This window comes from Melospiza melodia, chromosome 3, assembly GCF_035770615.1.
Source record: "Melospiza melodia melodia isolate bMelMel2 chromosome 3, bMelMel2.pri, whole genome shotgun sequence".
In the NCBI taxonomy this organism is placed as follows: Eukaryota; Metazoa; Chordata; class Aves; order Passeriformes; family Passerellidae; genus Melospiza; species Melospiza melodia.
In genome coordinates, this window is record NC_086196.1 from 38,606,929 (window position 1) to 38,630,000 (window position 23,072).

The 23,072-nt window shown below is 39.4% G+C and overlaps 1 protein-coding gene across 2 annotated transcripts in view; it reads left to right on the forward strand.

The window, feature by feature from the left end:
- The window catches only part of TULP4 (TUB like protein 4), a 150,093-nt gene that overhangs the window by 88,247 nt on the left and 38,774 nt on the right, over positions 1-23,072 (forward strand). For both annotated transcript variants that reach the window (XM_063151369.1, XM_063151370.1), the window contains exons 3-5: positions 6,400-6,528; positions 6,845-7,006; positions 23,039-23,072. The exon at positions 23,039-23,072 is cut by the window's right edge and continues 147 nt beyond it. In XM_063151369.1, the coding sequence (XP_063007439.1) occupies positions 6,400-6,528; positions 6,845-7,006; positions 23,039-23,072 (325 nt within the window). The remainder of the gene's footprint in view (positions 1-6,399; positions 6,529-6,844; positions 7,007-23,038) is intronic.

Below are 23,072 nucleotides of genomic sequence, written 5' to 3' on the forward strand. Positions count from 1 at the left end.
AAGTTAGAGCAAGTGTGTCCAATAAAATGGCACAGAGCTTCTGATGTATCCTACATTGAACTTAACTTCAGAGCTTTACCTGAGGTGTTTGAGTTAGGGATTTGGAATAGGGTTTCACATGAAAGCCACAGAGAAATCTGTGGTCAGAAGAAGGTACAGGGTTGAACCTTTCATGTCCATTAATGTCAGCACTTTCTTGCTGGTCCAGCCTTACCTCTGATTTCATTTAGCACAAGGCTAAGTCCCCAGGGACATGCTTAGCTTATTGACAATGTTATACCATGAAATCAGAGTGTAAGCTTAAAAAAAATAAAAAAATAAATGAAACTCCTTTTCAAAGAGCAGAACAAGCAAGATGACAGCAGCTACAGGATAATACACCTCTTTCAATGAAAATGTAGGATCCTGGGATACAGGATGTACTAGTGGCAGTGGAAAGCTGTGCCAGTGGCAGCAGCTGAACCCCGGGGGCTGTGAGCAGCTGCCGTGCTCTCGGCACAGGGCACCACTGACCAAAGCCTATCCTGAGGCATGGATAGGGAATATTGTATGACATCTGTCCCTCAGATATCTGGAGGCAGCCCTTCTGGGAGGAGAGCTCACTTTTATTGTTTAGTCTAGAGAAGCATGAAGAATTCGGAATTTTGGTATTTTCTGTCTCCCAGAACTTCTTTGCCATTCATATACGCCCTCTGTAACCTGCAGCCCCTATTGTGAGCTGGCAATTTTTTTCAAGAAATGTAAATGCCATTACAGATTTGCCATTCTTCAGCTGCAGCACAATGTTTGTTATTAATAGTAGTAGTTTCTTCTTAGTAATAATAATTCCTTGATGGGTATCATACCTAGGAAGGTGACAGCTCCACATGCAAATGAGGCACTTCATCCGGTTGTAATGTCACTGGAAACAAAAAGTCAGAGCTCTGCAGGTGTGGGAGAGATAAGGGAGTGTCATTAGAGAATGCAATAGAAGACAAGGAGGATAGGAAAAATGGGTGATGCCAGCTTGCTGTCTACCACATCTGCTGCTTTTTTGTCTGGTATTATTAGGAGGAGAAATACTTGCTTGATGCTCTTTGTGTGATTGAATTAGTTTGAATGGAGAGAATAATCCTGGCATTATTGTAATGGCACGAAATAAAGGTCATAAGGGAAGGTGAAAGTAAGAACAATTGCAAACAATCTGCAGTGTGAGAAACTAGGAGAGAGAAAACTTAGAGAACCTTTATGCTAAAAAATACTTATATTTAAAAGACAGTTAAATGTTAATTGAACTAAAAATTTGCAGAACTAAATATTGGTTATAGGTAAAGTGTGGTGAGAAGCAATAGCTCATTAACTACAACTCTACTGCTTATTCTGGGTGCCTGTTCCAACGTCCAAATTATATTTTAGTTACAAAAATCCACTTCAGTTAGCTCACTTCAGTTAGTTAGCTAGTGAATGTACAAAGCTGGCACAGGTTCCTCAAGGATTGATAGGGATGTGTATTCATGCACATACCCATGTTATATGTATGTGATGTATATACACATATGTGTATATATGTGTAGCTGTATCTCTCTGTACAGTGGAGGGAGAGGCACTGAAATGCCTTTAATGCATGTAAAGGTGTTTTCTCTGGTTCTTGTACTTCAGTGTTCCATTTCTGCTCCCCACTCCCCACCCATCTTTTTTCTTTAGTTGATACACTTAGAGATTTTTCAGCTCTGTGGCCAGTAATAAACTGTAATGTGTGCCAGTGTGTTGCACCTACTGTATGCACATATTTATCCTTAGTTGTATCCATGACTAAAGACCAATGTATTTATTAGGGAGTTGCATAACAGGACTACTTGATAAAGCAAACAGGTGATGCTCAGTGACTCCAGGCAGATTGTCCAACCCCTTTTGTCAGTGCTTTTTTCAACCTTTATATGTTCCTTTAAAAAGTTGAGTACTTTCCTAAAAGCTTAGGATTGGAGGAAGCCTTTGGATAGTCTGAGTGCTGTACTCTGCTGCTGTAGGCAATAGCCTGATCTCCTTTGTTATTCTGTCCTGGGAACAGTTAGGTCTCGTGCTGCCGCTGCTTGGAAGGTGGAACTATTTCAATAACTTTCAATAGCATTAGAAATGTAGTATGATTTATCTGGGGAGGGAAAGGCCAGCTATTCCATATGCTCAATGGAGTTAGAATGCATCTCATCCTGTGCATTGTGCAAAGATGTCATCTTCATTTGTAATTGCAGAAATGCTCATGCTGGATACAGGAATGTGGCACTTCAGGTGTAGCAAATTGGGCAGTTATCAAGCATTGGCATGGAGTATTCTCTGCTCTCTGTTGCTGTGGCAGTCCATCTGCAAGCATATCCATTTTCACATATCCATAGCATATGTGAAAATGAATGCTGGAGAAGACCTCTATCTTTAGAGCATATGCCTCTCCCCAGTAAAATGGATGGAGGATCAGAGATTTGAAAAAATGAGTCACTGTGACTCACTACAGTAAATCCATAATAAAATCTATCTAAATTTGGTAAGGAACTCTAGGAACTAATTGCCCTAGTTACTTACCTCTTTTATTTTTTTGTAAATGTTTGTCCCTTGCTTCTCTAGCAATTATGTACTGTATGTACTGAAATAAGATTTCAGTAATGACTGCTGTGTGATATTCTAGATTAAGGACTTCTGCTCTTGCAAAACTGATTGGTGCCATATTTTCAATTATGTCCTTCAAAAACCATAATGAAATTAGGAATAACAAAAGCTCTCCAAATGTTTTGGATTTTAGTGGTCTTGTATTGTGTTAGAAAAATGTGAAAAAAATATTTAAAAGTTTCAATAGCATGTAATAAATTTAGATTGTCAAACCTGGTTTCTATTGGGAAGAGATCACGTTTACTATAACTCACACATTTGCTACTCCAAAATTTCAGTTACTCAAAATTTCTTGTCTAAAATCTTAAATAGATAATAACATTGTTAGCAGCATTAAAGTATGCAGTCAATTATTGGGTAGAGTTTCTAGCACATTTAGGATTAATTAAATTTAATTCCAAAACATCAAGTTGGTAATTAAACCAAAGGAGTTGAAGGTCCTGAATGCTGAACTTTTAAAACAATTTTTTTACCACTATTCCTTGTATAAAAAGGAGCTCAAAGAAAACATAAGACTGACTCAAAAGCTCACAGCTTTGTGGACAGCATCCTGTTTAGGGGCAAATTGTTGGCTTTTACATTGCATTTAATATCTCAGGCCAAGTTTTATTCATGAGAGATCCTATCCTGTGTAAGACAGTTGTTTAGAAACTGATTAATACCTGTGATACATTTTTTTTTCAAGAGTAGAACAAGCACAATTTGTGTTTTTTATAGAATTAAAAAACCCCACAACCAACCAACCAACAAACAAAACTAATTAGACAATATAGAAAGGCTGTGTGGACCATAAATGGTCCACAGAACTTACTTTTGTGTACCAGCATTCTCGCTCTTTTGAGTTCAACATAAAACAGTTCAGACCTTCAATACCTGTGTGAAGATGCTAAGTAGAAAGCAGAGGACCATAAAGGCAGAAGTAGAAATGGGTCCTCTGTGACTTGAAGCTGTTAGTGAAAGTAATGATATCTTTGCATTTATGGGTTAGCAGTAAAATTCCTCTTTGTAGAGGGGTAATTCAAGCTTATGCGTTATTTAAGTGCACTATCAATGGGACTTGTTTTCATATGCTTTACATTTGAGCCTTAATACTTGGGGCAATCCTTCCTTTCTTTATCTCTTCTTCAGCATGCTAAGTGTCTAAAATGAAATTGGAAATACTCAAAGCAGTTGTGGACTCAGCACCTGTAGTCAGATGTTAAATGTAAATTACGGCATCATCTTTAAAATGACCTCGTAAGATAACATTTGCTCTGTGTTTAAATGGGTTGAATTTTCAAATTACAAATTTGCTTCCTTATGAGGCTGTTATCAGAAGGCATAGAAAAATCATTGTCTCACTTTCATTTCTCATTATAAAGCAATAAGTTTATTTTGGAAGTTACTAATTTGTATCTAATTGAGATGGATGGAGGCTCTAGTTAATCTTGTTTACATTCAAATGTACTCTTGGATATTTTATCAAGTCTAAACAAAAGACAGGTTGTACAGAATCTGAATTAAAATTTTCAAGTTTTAACAAGTTTCCTGCTTAAAAGAGAAAAGAAACAAAACACAACAAAGTGACTCTTGTCACTTTGCCCATAATTCATATTACAAAGTCAGCTTGTGTGTCTAATTTATAAAATAGTGCGTTGATCTCAAATCTTAGCCAGACTGAACAGGGCAATTTTAGGACAGGTTGTAGCATTCTTAATGGTGTTAGCTAAAGCATTCATGTTATTTGAACAACTAGTTCTCTTTTTTCCCCTAAATTTTGCCTAGCAATTCATTCTGGTTTGATGCAGAATTCATTTGGTGTGATGTGTGAAACATGAGCAGTGTCTAAGTGTGTAAAGATTGGTATTTTGGTGGTGATAAGTACTTTCCACTCAATAATGGTCATAATTAGCCTTAGCAGCTCCCAGCTTTTAAGGATGAAGATTTGTTTCAATGTTATCCTTGAGTTTTTCTTCACTTCTTTCATAATACTGTTAGGTGTTGCTGGCAAGTACACTTACTTCATTGTTGCATTTTGCCTCAGGGTAAATGAAATTATGGCTCTGTGGATTTGATTTATACCAAAATGAAAACAAAATTTTGACAAATCTGTGCTATTCTTGTTTAGGTGGAAAGGACAGAGTGAAACCTCCAACAAAATGCATCTGCTTGCATTGCTATAATGGAATATTTTATTTACTGCTCATCCAACATAAGAATTTTTTTAAAAAGCTGAGTGTGATATAATCCATCTAGGGGCATTGTATAATTCGCCAACTGGAAACAGGACTGGTGACTTAGAGTGCAGCTGCAAGGTTATATAAAATAGAAGCCAGTGTTTTTCTGCAAAATCTCAAATGGGATTCTTCTAAGCAGTGTAACAACAGAGAGGTGATTTGTCATACTTGCTTCTCCCCATAAGCTTTATGTATGAACAAAGAAATGGTTTTCCTGTGGTTTTTTGTGGGTCAAGGGTTGATGCTCCAGGCTGGTGAGCTCCATTGGTAGACACGTTCTTAAGCTGTGACCTTGACACTCTGAATAGTGCAAGATCATCCCTCAGCTGTCAGGTTTAGGTTTTAGGTATGCATATCCATATCCTAGTCCTGAAAACGACTGCTGGTTTCTTTGTGAAGTGCGAAGGGTCTGTCTACTTAGAGCTCATCTTGGGGCTAGAATCTTTAGGAGGATCAGTCTGTCTCTGTAAACAGCAAAATATATTTCAGGAAAATTTTGCTTGTTGCTTTTAGATGATTAATTGTCTATTTCATTTTATGAAAAAGTGTCATTACAGCTGGATGTTTATTAAGTAGTTGAAATGACACTCTACTAATTGAATATTTAATATATATTTACTTTGTTTGCATACTCTCTGTCTCAGTAAAATAGCTGGGGGGGGAATTTACTTGTGTGAATGTAAGTGTCCCATATATATCTGCATGTTTTTGAAATAAAACTGATTTGGAAAAAAAAATTTTGGAGAAAAAAGTAATTTGGAAAAAATGTTTTTTAAGTAAAAGTCACTAACAGAAGGTAAATTGTTTTATTGCTAATTTTTACTTCACACACTAGGATGACATGCTATTTTCAGTTTATACTGAGGTCTCAAGAGATACTGTATTTGTTAAAATGGTATTAATTAAAAATGAGAGAGCAATTGGTTGGTTTAGACTTGATTAGATTCTCAGATAGCTCAGATAGCTCTAATGTGGAGAGAAGAATCTAAAGCTGCTTTGTATTCCTTATGCACTCAGTAGCAAAGCAACTTCCCTATGAAATTTCTATTTTTTAATAATTTGAGACTCTCAGGGGTTGTTTTGAATATGAGTATTCAATCTGAGTGTTTAAATTGTGTGCAGAGCATACAGCTTTATTTGAAGTCAGCAAGGGGTGATGATTTGATGAAGAGTCTGACAGTCTCTGAGATTACAGTGGGGGAATCATTTGAGGGAGTGCTGGATAATCTGTGCAGGGCTTCCTGTTTGCAGCTTCTATAATGGAGTCCTGTGTTCCAGTGCTCCCTGTGATTTTATTGAAAGTGTGCAGTACCTTCCAAAAAGGCCTGACGGTGAGAGATTGTGCATTTCCTGACAACCATGGCAAAATGATTCCAGCTGTTCTTGAGAGGTGCCTAATGCTGGGCCGAAAATTGCTATTTTGTGCATCTTTAGGGTTTAATGCAATGATATTTATCTGGCAGTGTTGTCTAACTGGTTCTTGTTAAATAGCTGTTAGCACAACATGCAGTTTTGGTAATGCTGGTTTTGTTTGTAATCTTTTAAGGTTGTGCTGGTGAGGTGGAATGAACCATTCCAGAAATTAGCAACCTGCGATGCAGATGGAGGAATATTTGTTTGGATACAATACGAAGGCAGATGGTCTGTGGAGCTCGTGAACGATCGTGGGGCACAGGTTGGTATGCATGTTTTCTCTGCAGCCAAGAGGGATCAGCTCCTGAGAGGCCAAATGAAGAGGGCAAGGAATGAGACTTTATACCTTTCAAAAAGCACAGGAGAAAATGAAACATTTGCTTATTGGAAGGAACGTGCAAGAATTGTCACAAAGGCACTTGGCAAGCACAGTGCTTTCTCCAGTAGGCGTGACATCAGAGCTTCAGCTGGGCTAATTGTTGGCCTGTCTCATTCTGTGCACTGCTGCCTTTTATTAAAACAGCAAAAGAGATCCTACATGGCTCATATATCTATTTTCTTGTCTTTGATATGTTAAGGTGAGCGACTTTACATGGAGCCATGATGGGACTCAGGCACTTATCTCCTATAGAGATGGATTTGTGCTGGTCGGTTCAGTCAGCGGACAAAGACACTGGTCTTCAGAAATAAACTTGGAGAGTCAGATCACCTGTGGCATATGGACTCCAGATGACCAACAGGTAATGAAAATGGGGCATTTAGGGGTATCAGTTGGGTTGCACTGCTGTGCTATGGAATACATCTCTTAGAAAGTTACCAAGTAAAATGGTCACGTAGTAAGATCAGTTTCCATCAAAAGTGCTGCTCCCACTGATAATGAAAATTTGGTTAATCCTGTTGTTCTTATTAGGTGAATATGATAGTGTACCAAGTTCCCTATCATCACTTTTCCCCCTGATTCACATACAGTCTTATTCAAAGTTAGTTGTTTGAGACAGGAATCTGTTAATTGTATCCTTAATTTGTTGTTACAGCTATCTTATAACTGCATTTGAGCAGAGATACAGCCTGGACTGTTAAACATCTGATTGGATGTTTTTGTGTGGATTTGTCCAGTCTGCACTTGTAGTAAAAGCAGTTCCAGCAGCACATATGGTTATGTTTTGCATTCACATAAGCAAATGTATGTAATTGAGTGTTGAAGAGATGTCTCAGCCTTACGCAAATAAAATTTAAAAGAATAAGTTTTGCTGAGCTTTGAAAAAGCCAGTTAAAAAAATGTTCTTTACCATTTTTCTGAACAATTAAATGATAGTGGACACAGCAGCATTTCCAGCATGGCTGGAGCAGGAGCACTGGTTTCATTTGCAGGATTTACACTGCTCCCTTGCCTTTCACTGCTGAGCTGACTGGATTGGTCCTTCCTTCCTCATGCTTGCTGCCACTGTGGTTGTGAATGGGTGTATAATTCAGTGCTGAAGGAAATGATAGCCATAGAATAGTGCTGAGAGAAACCTGTTAGGATCACAGCTGGATTGTTTTCCTTCCTTCATTTTACACCACCATGGAAAAGATTCTGGTTCAAGACTCAAGGTACCACTCAATTTAGAATACTGTAAATTCATCCAAGGTAGAGTTATTTTGGGAATTGCTAGTGGAATATAATAGCACTAATAATATACATTTCTGCAGCAGCATCTAATAATTTTAGAGTACTCTGCATAGAATAATGAATTAATTATTGCAACACTGCTTTTTAAAGCCAGCGAGCCTGCCTGCCTATTTTTGAATCTAGGGAAATGTAAATCTTGACAATAAATAATTTACTTGAGATCAAGAGGAAGAGACAAGCAGCAGAAGTAGGAGGGGAAGCTGAGATCTAATAGCTCTCAGTCCTATGTTTTAAACATGAGGCTACCCCATTTGTGTGATGCTCAGTTGTTGCTACTGTATTTGGAAATATCTTCACTTGAGTGTTTAATTTGGAGTGGCTGACTGCCTTTAATTCAGTTTAGCCAATATGTTTGTACTTTCTAATCTGGATGCTCCATAAGTGGTTATTCCAGGAAACAAACACTTGTTCAGCGTCCAGATAAATGCTTTTGAACATAATGGCCAATTCCAGCTATGTGAAAATGACTTGCTTGACTTACAGACTCTGCTGCTGACAAATTCGCTGAAATAGAGACCCAAACCAGCCTCGAGTTTGATATTGAGAGTTTGCTCTGCACAATTCTCCCTAACTATGTGGTTTGCAGGGGTTTGCATGTTAAGTGATGATGGATCTTTGTGCTGTTCCCTGGAGCTGCTGGAAAGAAGTGATCTTCTAAAATATATTTAGATGTACTTGCCTCTGGAGGCATGAGGAAACATGAATCACAGAGGTGCTGGGTGAGAGACTGCTGCTCAGTTCAAATTAAAAATAGCAAACGGGGGGGGAGGACATTGCATACATTATACATAAATAAATGTTTATGGAAATGGATGCCCTTACTAGCTTATTGCCTCACCCAAATTTTCTCCTGATTGGTATGTGTGCAAATGAGAACAGAGTCTACAGTAGCTTCAGCATCTTCCCTATTGCTTAGTGTACTCTGCTTGTCCGTACAGTGACTGAAAGATAAATGTTGGCATTTAAATTTAGACTTTTCTACTGTTCTTTTTGTTACCCCTCTGGCACCTTGAAGGTTGCTAGTGAAAGTATTCCTCGAAAGTATTGTACACCACGGTCCCATGACCTTTAACACAATTATCTTTAAAATTTACATTTCCAGGGGGATTGTCTTGTTCAGTATCATGTTTCTATTATCCTGATAGAAATCTGTTCAGTATAGTGTGTCTGTTCACTTCACTCTTCAGTTCTCTCGACTTTCTCCTTCACTCCCTTCTGCATGTGTCCTGGTGGCTTCTCCTGTCTCCTCCATCTTTTCTCCTGTATATTCAGCACCAGTAAGCTGTCACCTCTGTCACTCCTTGCTTGGATGGCTGTGTGGCAGTTCTGCAAGAGGAGGGTGATTTCCTACCACCACCTTTCTGCTGGAGACAAGGAAGGCTGGAGCTGCAATATTGTCACCATCATCTTGCTTGACAGTGTGTGTGGCCACTGGGTTTGTGTCATTACTGTGCTTGAAGTAAAGCACCTTTGAGGTAGTGGCTAATGCGTAGAGATGGGATGAGAGCTAGAGAGGTGGCCAGGGTAGACTACAGTCCTGCTGAAATTGAGCATCTAATTATATCTTTTAACTGATGGGGTACATACTCTGCCCTGGTTAAGTTATCGGCTGATTTTATTAATACTGGCCAAAGTTGTTCTACATTTTCTTTTAGGAAGAGAGTGTTACCATTCTTCTTGTGGCTGGGTTGTTTTTCAGGTTTTTTGAGCTCTCCTTGTTTGCTGGGGACAAACTTACTTTGAGTCACATGGTTGACTGCAGTGCTTTCCCTCAGCATCATCTCTCTCAGGTGAACTTGTCATGAAGGTCATGGGCAGATTTCTGCTGTAGTTCACACCCAGATCTCAAGTATGGACTTGGAGCTGGGGGCTTCTTCAGCTAATTCTATACATAGGTCTTTTGAATGTGATTCTGCATGTTTAGTTCAGAGGACTAGAAGTCAGTTTTCTCACCTCACAGTGTGTCTGTAGTCTCACTCATTCAGGCATTTCCTCCTCCTGTACCCTAGAACCAGAGCACATATCTGGCCAAAACATGGCCCCATTGGGCTTTTGGGGATGTACAAATGGAAGATTTTATAAGACTGGGCTGTCTGTCTCTCAGGCAGAGAGCCATTCTTGTGTTAAACTTGGATGGATGGGATTTCAGGAGTGGGACTTTCCTTACAGTTTTTAAATGTTTTTTTTCAGGGCTACAAGAGGCTATAGGAGTCATGTGGAGTATTTTTCTGGTGAGCAGGCTCACCTACGATCATGTTAGGAATGAAAAGTATATATGAAATGAAAAATGAATTTGAAATATCAGAGAATGCTGTGTCCTGTCTTGAGACAGTTTTGTGGCTTGTTTTCCAAGAGGGAGTGTACATACCAAGCAGATTGAGGACTTTATAAGTGAGAAAATCTTGACTTTTGTCTAACCAAAGGGTTTATTTATAGTTATAGAAGCAATGTCAATAAGTAATTGAGAATTTTCCTAAACCCACAAGTCATACAAAACCTCTTTCCAGTGCTTTATCTCCCTTCCTGTGTGTTTGCTGAGCTTGCAGTGACATTTTTCTGTCGTCTACTGCCCGGCCACCCTTTCCCTCTTCTTCTCCCTATATTTTACTCATTAAAGAGATTATCTCTCTTTATGATGGAGAAAGACAGTGTCAGAGAACTGGGTGGGAACTGTAGAGGATTATCCCTTAGTTTAAAGCAATATAGTGTAACTCCTTGAACTCCCCTGGGATTGTTGCTGTTGCTGTGTGTGAGAAGGGAAATCACTCTCCAATAGAGGAAACCCTCAATGAAAATGAATTAATGTATTTTAATTCCTGGATATCCCAGGAGGTGCTAGTAACCTATATTTGTTCCCTGCATCTCTGCTAGTACAAATTATTAGACTTTTCTGACAGCTGTAAGTGCCTAATTCTGCTTTTTCCCCCTCCCCTTTTCCTGTTGAAAGCTTTTATTGGTGGAAATTCAGGGACTGGACAGGATTCTGGCTAGGACATGACAGGTTTACATATATATGTATACATATATGTGTATATATGTGCTTATATATATATACACACACACACATATATATACATACACATATACAGGTATATATGACCTTTGCCAGCATGCTTCCTTCGGTTTGGTTTGAAAATAAGTATATAAGCAGGTAGGCTAATCTCATTTGCGTCCTGCTGGGTACAACACTAACTGTTGTACCTGGTCCCATTGCAATGCAACATGCACCAGTACTAAAAATGTGTAAATACAGGCCCCAAGGTTCAGCCTCTTCTGTGCCTAATCAGACAAAATGATGCTCTTGGTGAAACAGAAAAGCAGCACCGTGTTAGGAGCAGATGCCCTGTGCACTGAAGGGTCCTGTAATGCCCTGGAAGAGAACAGAGAGAGCAGCAGCAGATGAATTGTGTGGCATCAAACACAAAGCAGGGCGCAGGAGCTCTGTATGTTGTTTTTCTGGGAGTCTCTTGAAGCTGGCAGTAGCTGTGCAGGGAGGCAGTTTCTAAGCTGTTACTCACTCCTGCTCCCAGCTCTTGCCATCCTATTCCCATGGCAACCGCAGGGACGCTTCAGCAGCATCTCTGTTCCGTGGCAAGCAGGAGGCAGGGCAGCCTTCAGCTCCTTCCCCCTGCCGGCAGTGCATCAGGGTGGAGCCAGAAGGGAGCTCCACGTGAAGAAGAGAATGTGTGTTGTCCCTGGGCCCAGCAGTGGGGTGGGGTGACATCCCTGTGCTGGCACAGCACACAGCGCCATACGGGTCCCTGCACAGGATCGGGGCAGTAGGAGCTGATTAACAAGAGGTGCTGTCAAATTGTTACCAGTGACATCAGGAGTTTCATGAGCTGCTCTCTCAGAGTTCTTGAGTTTGGCATGGCTTTAGTCCTTGGCAGGAATTTTACCTAATAAATCCCCTTTAGTACAGTCTGCATTTGGATCCTCTGTTTTCATCTGTGAACTATGATTTGCAGTTGCTACTGCGTTTTCAAGGGAATGGTGTTCTGAACAGCTCCTAAGCTGAAAGTAAGGATAGTAGCCTTACCTAGCTTCCAGAACACAGATTTATAAGTGTTTGAAAATGTTGCATCAGTTTGGGCCCTGCTGTTGCCTTCCCACCTACATCTGCATTTGCCTGTGGCTCTGAAATGAGATGTTTGTGCTCCCACTCACCCTCCTGCTTTGGTTTTATTCAGGCGCTGTAGCACACATTCAATTTGGGCAGTCCTTGCTGTTATGGTAGTCACACTGGTCAAGTTTAATTATTCTCAGACATCTGGAGTTGTGGAAAAAAGTCTTGAAGATGGCCTTCTAATGAGTTGAGAGAATGATGAAAGGGAGCTACAAAGGGGCAACTGGGGCAGTATGGGGAAGGTAGCTGTTTACCATAATTGTTATGAATGAGAAAGAAGGCCAAAATGAAAAAGGTTACATCTTGTAAATTTTGAAAATGTAAGCAATTATTTTGGTCTTTATTCAAATAATTCTTGTTCCTATTAAGGATTTATAGATTCACATAAAGGAGCCTTAAAGATGCTAGGGAGTAATTGTATTTTTGTGTCTTAACATATAGAAATGCATTGTTTTCTCCCAGCAGTTCTGGATGTTGAGGCTACCAAATGATGGTTACAATGACTAGGGCCACTCAAAATTGCACTGTAAGATACAGTTGTTGAGGAAGATCTGATTTTCATTGATGGATGAATTACTCAGATTACTGGGAAAAATGGCTGGAGGCTTTTTATAGCATTGGAGACGTGTCATTAATTAACTAGGCAGTTTATTCAAGCCACAAGGACTGCAGACAATGGTTAAATCACATATAAGCATTTTAGCATTGCATGCTGCATAATTGAGCAGCAGCATTAAAATGCAGAAAGAGGACAGGGGAAGGAGACTTCAGTTGTCTTTGGAGATAAATCCGTTTGTTATATAAAACAAACAGATAAAACCCATCCCAGCTTAACTGTCTAATATTTTGGACTGTTTTCAGAAGCATTTCAAACCTTTGTGGCAAACTTGCTATTAAAATTAATGATTTCTGCTTACTTGTGCTAAGGGGTCTGTAAATATTTACTAAGCTATTTCAGCCTTTTGTAAACAAAATATGTGGGGGGGGGGTTATATAAACTGAAAATGTTTAAATATTTTTGCAGAGTTTTATATATTTATACATGGAGGAAGATAGTAACATTGGTTTTGCTCTTTGCTTGGGAGACTTGATTTTTATGATGGTAGATAATAGTGACAGATTTAGTGGGAAAAGTAATGTGAATTTTAAGTGGTATTTTGCCTTTCTTTCTCCCATCTCTTTTTATTATGTTGTTTCCAAGGCTGTATTGTGCTATTTCCTAAATAATAGATATCTCTTTTTTTTCTCCCCTTTTTTCTGATAGCAGTGTATAGCTGTATTAGCATTATTTTTCCTTTGCCTTTTTGTCTCAAGTAGGTTTTTATTCATCATTCTGATGAGAATACAGCTTCCAAAAAGAAGGAAGGAGAAAACTTATCTTGGTGCACTGTTGTCATTTCTTGGTTGTGCTTTCCTTTTTCACTAGCAACGAGCAGCTACACTGCAGATTTTTGTGCTCAGATGAGAACTTTTTAGGCTTTGCCTTGAGTTTTGTGGAGGGTAGGCAACAAGGATGTTCTCCTTGGAGCCTCTAGGGCTCATCCACAGCTTCAGGAGCTATGGTATCTATCTGTGGGTTTATTCCAGACAATTTTTTCCTGCCAGAAAGCCTGGTCTGTGCTGCACAGTTACTGAGCGGGTAATTGGAGGAGCAGAGCAATAAGGTGATACTTCAATGTGCTTTCTTCTTCCCACTCGCTTCATCTGTGCCTTGCCTAATCTTTCCCTGGATGCTCTTCATGCAGCCTGCAGAGGCAAGGCACTGGGAGAGCTAACGAGATGCTGCCATTTGTTCCAGTCATGAGAGCTGTGCCATGGGGGTTGTTTATGGGCTGACGGAGTCAGGGCTCGTTTTCTCAGCAGCTCCTGCAGTGTTTCGTGTCAGGGCTGTTTCAGATGAGTCTTGCACAGAAATTTTTCTCTTAATGACTCTGTCTGAAAGGAGTAATACAACTGTTTTAATGTTTTGCTCGTCCTTGTAGACAGGGTGTTTGATGTTTGTTAGTGCAAAAAGCAAATGCCTGAATGGATTTCTGCATCCCTTTGGAAGCACGGTGTACTAGGATGTACAGATCAGCCTCAACAGTGCGCCTTGTAACTCCTTCCCTTTGACTCTCAGGTCACAATATTGCTGTTTTAGTTGACTGGAATCTGAAGCTGACATGCTGTGCATTCTAACACGTCTTTGCCTCCCTCAGGAAAGAAGAATGTTGATGGCAGTGACAAGCCAGAGATGGAGGGAGAGATGAAAACTTGTGCTATTCAGTTAATGTGTCCACTTAGCATTTTTATACCCAGTGCTGTTTTACATTTTTGAAGCATCAATGTTTGAGTCAGCAAAGTAAAGATGAGTGCAAATAGAAACAAGATCAGTCTCTGTGTGGGAGGTGTCAGGAAGAAAGGAGTCGTTTGCCTCTCCTCTCACCTTGCTGGCACCTGTACAGAAGATTTTGCTTCTATAGCCTGAAGTCTTTAGTTCAGGGAGTTTACTTGAACTTGTGGTTTTGAAAAGCTCTGTGCTATGCTTCAGCCCTGAGGCACATAGTAAGCATGAGGCCTTGCAGTGTACCTCTGCAAGGGAGCAGCATGCACTTAGGATGTGTTTTAGGCAGTGTAGGGAAAAAAATTGAATCTTCTGCAGGAAGGTGCTCTCGAAGGAGAAGTCATATGTAGGGTACGAAAATTGCTTTGTTCAGATTTTGAACTGGTCAGGAGAGGGCACGTGAGTGGAAGTGTAATTCTTACAGAGGGAAAGCTCTCCAAACTGTGAAGGTTTTACAGCATTTTTCAGGAAGAGTCCATTATTCCACTGCCAAAGCCACTTGACTGACAATACTTTGGCCCCAGGATCCCTTGGGTTCATCTAGAGCTTTGTGGTCTTTTCACTTCAAAAAAAAAGTAGCTGCCAGTGTGGTTGATTTGAACTTTATCATCACTGGTACTTAATCCATCAATTTTTTGGAAGTTTAGTAAGAAGACCGGGAGCCAAATGGGGTCTTGAACTTGGGGTCAGATGTCTTCAAGCCTGCTAATAGTCTGAAACCTTGGTGCTGAAAACAGGGATTAGAGTGATTGAATCTCGAGGAGGATATTGTGGATTTCTGCGCTAGGTTTTGTCTGGGAAGGCAAGGCCAAGTTTCATAGTAATAGCAGAGGAAAGGTGATATTTTTGGAAAGTGATACCACATAGTCTTTCCATTGATTTGACAAAAAGAGATAGTATACCAATGGAAAGCAGGAGCAATATCTCTTTATTTTCTAAAACCTTTCCCATCAGTGTTTCATCCTGCATGTGTTCGACTTGAGCTCTCTGTTCTTTGTCCAGGATCCAGTTTCTTGTCAGTGTTCAGATGTTGAGTGATTGTTGGCAAGCTAAAAAGGAATTAATCCTTCCTTGCTTTCCTTGCTTTTTAAGAGAATAGTCATTCTTCTTCAGTGCCTCATTCGGTAACAGTTTATTACTCAGCCTGACTCCATGTTGACTCAGTTACACTTGACCTCACCCATTGCACCTATTTCCTGACCATGCTGAGTTACTGCTCTCTGCCAGCACCCGAGACCTCGAAGGAGAGGGCAGAAGTTGAGGGACTAACTTCCATTAGTGTATAGCTTAACCCAGGGACTTCTTGCTTTTATGTTATGAAATTCAAAACAGCAAGGACATTGCTTCTAAACTGCTTTGTATTGCATTTTCACTGCTTGAGAGTGCTGTCCTTGTTTCTAAGTAATACTATTTTCAGTTAGGGAAAAAAAACACACCACAAAACCCCAGCAGAAACTCTCAGACTTCTAAAGCTCTGAATGAGATTTTAGCTTCAGCAGTCAGCATATCTTTCAGGAAATAACTAAAACCTGACATGGGAATAATGCAGGAGACTGCCAAGTGTATCAGTTGACTTCTTTTCCTGATTGAGTGTTTGTTGGTAAAACTAATTGCATTTTCCCACCAGATGTTGTTTTAGTTGCTATGTATAATTGCATATTTGTGAAGAATACGTGTTTTCAGAGACAGACTTTCCTGGCAGTTTTGTGGGCAATCAGGAAACAACACTGCTCGAAGAATATCCCAGAGTATTTCTACTGTGGGAACTCAGTGGTTCAGGCTTGGAGTCCTGTCCAAGTTAATTGTCACAGAAGATGCTCTGTAGAAGGTGTTCAGCTGTTGGCCTTTTATTCATTTTAGATCCTGCTTCGAATATGATTTTTTTTCACATTTTAAGTAAACTGAGGCATATCATTAATGCCATGAACATTATATAGGAGGGCAACTCTTCACTTAAAAATCTAATTGCTCTAAGACGCTTGCTCAAAAATGTCTTGAGAGTCAAGAAGCATATAGAAATATGTATGCCTGGAGTACATGAGTCAGAATTAGTCCAGGTATAATTACAAGAATGTATAATAATCAGTCTTTCTGTGATTTGCTAGAATGCTTTCATAAAACATTTCATAAAACATCTTTGCCTGGACAATTGCTTCTATCCCCACATGTCCAGAGTAGTTAATAGGTTGAGGTCCTGGTTTTAAGACTACTTATATTTTTGACTCCTGAAGTGGCATGAAAGACTGTATCTCATTTACAGTCATTCAGCTACATTATACTATTTTAGAGGGAAATAAAGCCAGTGCAGTTTGAATCCCCAGTTTTTGGTATTTCAGTATTTGCTATTTCAATATTTATTAAATGGATTCGTCACCAAGATGTCTGATGGATTTACTTTGCCTTCTCATTTGATGGCTTTGTAATAGTTATCTAGATCCTATGGACTTGGTAAAAGAGAGAATGAACAAGGCTGAAAGTAGGTAATTCAGCCAATGCTGCTTTTGAAAGGATTAATGACCTCAAATGAGAATATCACCGCTGTATGTATGTTTATAAATGTGGGTAGCTGAATGATCCTGGGCTGTACCAGCCATGTGGGGGGCTGGTAACTGCTCACATCCAAAGGAAACAGAGTCTTCTAAGATTTTTGGACATAAAGGCAGTCAAGAAAAATCTAGTGCTTTCCCCCTGAGCTTGTATGTGAATTTTAGTGATGTCTCTTTTTGTGTCAGTTCAAGAAATCGTTTTACAGTGGCTGAATTTTTAATGGAAATAAAAAAAGTATTCAGCAGGAGACCAGCTGTCTCCCTCACTCTGCTTTTCTTTATTTCTCCCTGTATTTTGAGGTAAAAAGAAGGAAAGCCAGAAATATGACACTGAGAAAAAACAAACTTTCACTTTTTAACATATCCTAAGAGGAGTTTGCTGCACTGTCTCCTGCTTTGTGGTGGTGAAACAGTAAACAAGAAAAGCCCAAGCAAAATGCTAATATTACATCTAGATGGACTGCAGAATGCTGGAGTTAAGCCTTGGCAAGACTGACATTCTTTTGTTCAACTAATGAATGAAAATAATTCATGGCAATAATTTTCCCTGCACTTTCTTTGTTCTAAGCCTACCTGCATAAATAGAAGGTTGATCCATCATCTTGTGTATTTATCACTTTATAGTTCAGTTAATTTTGAATCAGCAAAATAGATTTATCTCTGTTAGTGTGATGGCAGTTTGGTGACAGCTGTGAAGGCTGTTCCTATCATAAATACTGAAGTTTGTCCAGGTGGCTAAATCAGAGCAAACAGAAGTAATTCAGCTTCCTTGAACTGCTCAGCCTCTTCTGACAGTGTAAATGGTTGACCTTATTAGCATTTTTGCAAAGTGTATTTTCTGAGGTGCCTAGTTTTTCCTGTAGGGGAAGATGGGGGAGGAGACTGAAGAAGAAAGCATAAAAACAGGTCTAAATCTGAGAAAGTGAAGATCAGTGAAGCAAAACATAAAATGAGGCAGCTGTGAATGCAGAGCTGTGCAGGACAAGTTTTTAAGTGGCAGCAGTGATACAGCCTGCTATGATGGCACCAAGATTTCAGCAGGTGTGTGTGCCAAACACACACACAAAGGCAAAGAGTAAAACAAAATACTGAAAGGATAAGGTTTCCAAGAAGAAGAGTCCTTCAAACTTTGAAAGTACAGCCCTGGAGAATGTTAAAAACCAAAAGCTGCTACCTGTCCTGTGGGAGAAGGGAGATCTGTAACTTGAGAAATAGCTCAGTGGAGTTCCTGACAGCTTAGCCACATCTTAGGGAAGATTACAGCACTTAAGATTTAATGACAGATTACATTAATTTTCAGAATATTTCAGTGTGTCCAGGAATTAAGATCCAATCTGGTCATGCACCTTGCATAGTCCTACAAGGCAAGTTCTGCCTGTATGTGAAAATTTGGGGTTTTAAGAACCAGATTGTACTAGGATGGGGTTTGCTAGAATAATTTTTAGTGCTGTTGAAATTAATGGAGTCTATGAGTTGTTTTGTGTTTGTGAGTTGTCAGATGTTTGTTCTTTGTAGAAAGTCAAGAGGATCTGTTAAAAATCCCAAGCCAGCAGGAGTAAAACAGATGCTTGTTCCTTTTTTAGCTTTCCAACATCACAATGCTGGAATATCTCACTGGCAAAGTGCTACCCTAAAGTAGCCTCCAACAGCTTTATATTTCTTCCAGCAGCTATAGCAAATCCAGCTTCTAATGCTTTAACTTCAGCTTCAGTCAAAGGTTTGGTTGTTTCCCTGATGCAGAATGACAGTCCCTGTTCTGAAAATGTATTGATTAGATTTCCTGGGAGTTTTGTTTAACCAGCAACATTAGAAACCTTCAGTGTTAGTACTAAATGTCATGAAGGGAGGCATCTTGTTTTATCAATATCTTTCTGTAACATTATTGACTGTTCAGTTTGTACAACCAAAACCTGAGATTGGGAATAATTCTGCCTTCTACTCCTCATATGTATTCCAATTATGATAAAGTTTGAGCATTCTTACTGTTGATGAGTTCTATTTACTTACATTAAGCTAAATTAAATAGCAACAAAATGTGTTATGTGCCAAAAAAGCACCGCTGTTAGAAAAGAATACTTCTACAAAACAGTGGGCTTCCTGAGCTGGACCTTCAATGTACCAGCTCTTTGGTCACCCCACTGTAGCTTTGTGGATCTTGGTGCTGCCAAACCACTTTCTGCTGGTGCTGTGTCTGGTCCAGAGCATTGCAGCATCACAGCAGATCTTACAGAACTGAGGAGTTCAGTGCAATATTATTGAAATTTACATAGCAAAGCCACCCAGCATGTCCAAACTGTTCCTCTTGAGCTGAATTTTTAGCTTCTTGGCTGTTGTAATATTAATCTCTTCATAAGAGGAATCATTCAGAGCAAAATACCCCATCTTTTGCTTACCATATGTCTTTTAGAAATTGGTGTATTTCAGATTGTTAGTTGGAGTGTCTTTGATATCATGGGCATTTAAGGGGGTTGTGATATTGAAGGCTAAGTTTCATGGATGATAGTTCAGAAATCTTGCTTGAAAAACCTATTAATTTACCAAAACTAGGTTGTGAAACTCACCTCAAGTTAGCACATAGACTAAAGAGGTCAGTGCATTCCAGAGAAGGGTGTTTGTCAGGTATTCAGATTTGTTATAATAGATAGAAGTCACCCCAAGCTGGGATTTCATGGAGAACTAAGACACTTGTGTTTCAGAACTGAGCCCCCCTTTCATCTCCTGGTACACTTGGAAAGCCATGTGTGCTTTCCCAGGGCTGTTTACCACAGTTTCCCTGGAAAGCACACAACATCTGGGCACTACAGGAGCCCTGCATTTGTGTGACTTTTAATCAGCTGCAGCTTCACAGTAGTGTCTGCTTGGCCATGTGTGATATTGTGGTAAAGACATACTGCATTTATGTTGTGCTGCTGACTCACACTCAGAAGGTATTGGGTGATTTTAGGTATTGGGTTATTGGATTTTCCCTATTCTGCAAATGCAGTTCTGCAGTTGGTAATACATGTAAGATCAGTTGTGATAACAAGCAGAAAGGAGAAGAGATGAGTCAAGAGAAGAACAGAACAAGGTGCCAAAAAACCACTTCAAAATAAGTACTTGGGTTTTTTAAATTATTCTTATTATCACTTAGCTTTTGTGTTCAAGGGATAACAAACCACTATAACTTGTTCCCTTTTCCAACATTCTGTCTGACCTCCTAGATCTGCAAACACACAAAAAAATAAAATTATTTAAGTACCTAAAATGTAACTTCTTAATTTCTCTGTTAGATCCTTTAGGGGTATCCTGTGGCTCAACCTTTTGTCTGAAGGTCAAGAGAGTTTTATTCATCTGACATAAGTAGCTTGAGTGTGGCATTTATAACCTGAGTAATGTTATGGATGATAACACCATTAGACATTTTTACAGCTTCAGCAGGAGTTCAGCCAGCAGGACTATCAGGCTGATAAATGCTTTCATCTTAAAGGTTGTATTGCTACAATAACCCTGAAACTTAAAGCTGCTCCTTGAAACCTACAGCCTGGCTGAAGAGATGAAGTGTGCCCTCTGATATTTCTCGGTTGCTAAAGAGCTCTCTCAAGTTCCAGTGCAAGAATTAAGATGCTGACGTGCAGCTGTTCTGAACTGGAAATTACTAAGGACTTCATAATTTTAAATTATTTGGGGGCAGTGTTACTCAAAAGAATTAGCTTTAGATTGAGATGAGACTGAACTGTTGAGTGATGAATCCAAAGATTTTGTTCCTACCCAATTATAAAATGTTTCTGCAGGGTTTTAGGAGGCAGACTCTTGTCAGACTGCTATTTTCAGAAACAACAGAGGCTCAGCTCCCCTGTCTGGGTATTTGCCGTTCTAAAACTTCTTGCAGACCAGTTAGAAACTAATCCCTAGTAGACTGAGAGTGGTATGAAAAGCTAGCAGTGACAACTGGTAAGATTTTGTCTTTGTAAAAGTTTGTTTTGTTGAGATCAGTGAGTGGCTGTGTTTTGAAAATGAATAGTGACAGTGGCTGTGCACTGATCATGCATGTGAAAACAGTGGAAATAATGAACAGTGTGAAAGGAGATGTGGTGATACAAGTGGAAGAAGAATGGAATAATGGATCACAAGGGAGGATAGCGTGAGATGAACAAAGGTTGAATTCTTGCTTTTACACCTAAGAATAGTATTCTGAGGCTTGTAGCAAACTTCAGTTGCTGTTTTAACCCAGCAACTATTTAACACTAAAATATTTATAACATGTAATGATTACAGGTAAGGCAGCCAGATACTGATTTTTAAAAATATTTTTGATAATGGGAAACAACTCTGTTGTTTTCCTTAAGATTTTAATGACTTTATGGGAGTTCTGTTAAATTGCCATTCGAGTTTATAACCTTCATTATGTTGATAATAAAAAGAACTCCAGTATTTTTCTTTTTGGTTTGGATTGTAGTTGTTTGGGTTGTTTGGGTTTTGTTTGGTTGGTTGGGGTTTTTTTTTTGTTTGGTGGGGTTTGGTTGGGTTTTTTAACTAAGGCTTAGGAAACCATGCTTCCTTTCTGAAACTTTCAAAAGTGCAATATTGACAATGGCTTCCTAGGAGACTGCTGTTGAATAAGTGTGATATAATACACACATTGCCTGCTGCAAGTCTGACACAGCCTCTCAGCAGGAAGGTAGAAAAGAAGGCCTCTGACAGCAGAGGTCACCAAGGGTTGATTGCAGGCTTTGAACAAGAAGTGTACATGGAGATCCTAAGTGGGCTGTGATTCTTCAGCTTGGGAAAGAGATGACCAGGGAGTCACGTAATAGAGGTCTGTAAAATTGTGACCAATGTAAGTAGGGAACAATTATTCATGTTTCTTTCAATGTAAAGAGCTAAAGGTTGCCAAATGAAATCATCAGTTATCAGAGAGAGGGATTGTGGGGTTTTTTTTGTTGAAAGCTGCAGGAGCATGCGGGGGAGATGCTTGCTCAGTGCATCCTTTTCTTTCACTCTTCTCCAAACACTTGACCACTCTTACAGGTAAGATCCAAGGCTAGGTGAATTTCTGGCCTGGGCATTCAATTGTTAGAACCCTAAATATACTGGAAATAGATGGTTGACTGAAGAGCAAGTATAAGGTTTGACCTTCCTTTGAGCTTCATTTTTAATGCTGGCTAGTTTTCAAGTTGATGGGTGCTTTTAAACTTGCTTTAAAGTGTATTTGCCTCATATAGAATTATGTGATGGCAGCAACAGCCTTGGCTAATCCATTTATTGCTTTAGGATTTATTAGTCCTTATTTCCTGATTTTTCTCTTAAAATTCATTAAATATTCAGGATCTTAACTTTCTTAAATCCTCAAGAAGAATTTATTTAAAAAGAAATTGGCTGGTTCCAGTCAGTCTGACTTCAGTCTGTGATTGGCTATGGAGTTGTTTAAGTGCAAGAAAAAACTTGGATTATCCATTTTGTGTTTGAAATGGTGGGTGGAAGCTCTTCTCATCTCTTACTGGATGTGCAGCATGTTGCCTTATTGCCTTCCCCTTGGCCTGTGTTAATCTACTTCCAGCTGCCTGATCATGCTGCTTTTGCCTTTTTTGGAAGGCATTCTTCCAATTTCTCTAACTCATCAGCTCAGTAACCTGTCCCTCTATTCAGCTTCGTATTTCTCATGAACCATTTGAAATCTCTGCTAGAACTTCACTTTTGTCAGCTGTGTCTTTTCTTTTGATGTTGTTACGACTGATGCACACCTTTTCTGCCACCAGGTTTAGGAGTTTTTGTAGTATCCAAGAATACTAAATAATCTGTGGTAGCCTTTCTGCTAGCTCACTTTCATTTTGGTGATGATCAAGTTCAAACTAAGTGTAATGTCTCACATTAAAGTGAATGAAATGCATCCACCATGAAACGTTACTTGCTCACAGATTTTACAAACTTACCTGTAGACTCTGCTGCTTTAACTTCATTCTTCACATTCATCTTTGATTGCAGGGTCCTACTCTGGCACCCTTTCACATCCATGACTGCTTTGCTTTCATTGTATTTCCAGGGTAGCTGGTTAATGACAAGATGCGTTTGAAGGAGGGCCCCGTGGCTGACAACTGGTGGGACTGAGGGTTGTTGTGTCATTTTCAGGTTCTGTTTGGCACTGCTGATGGCCAGGTGATTG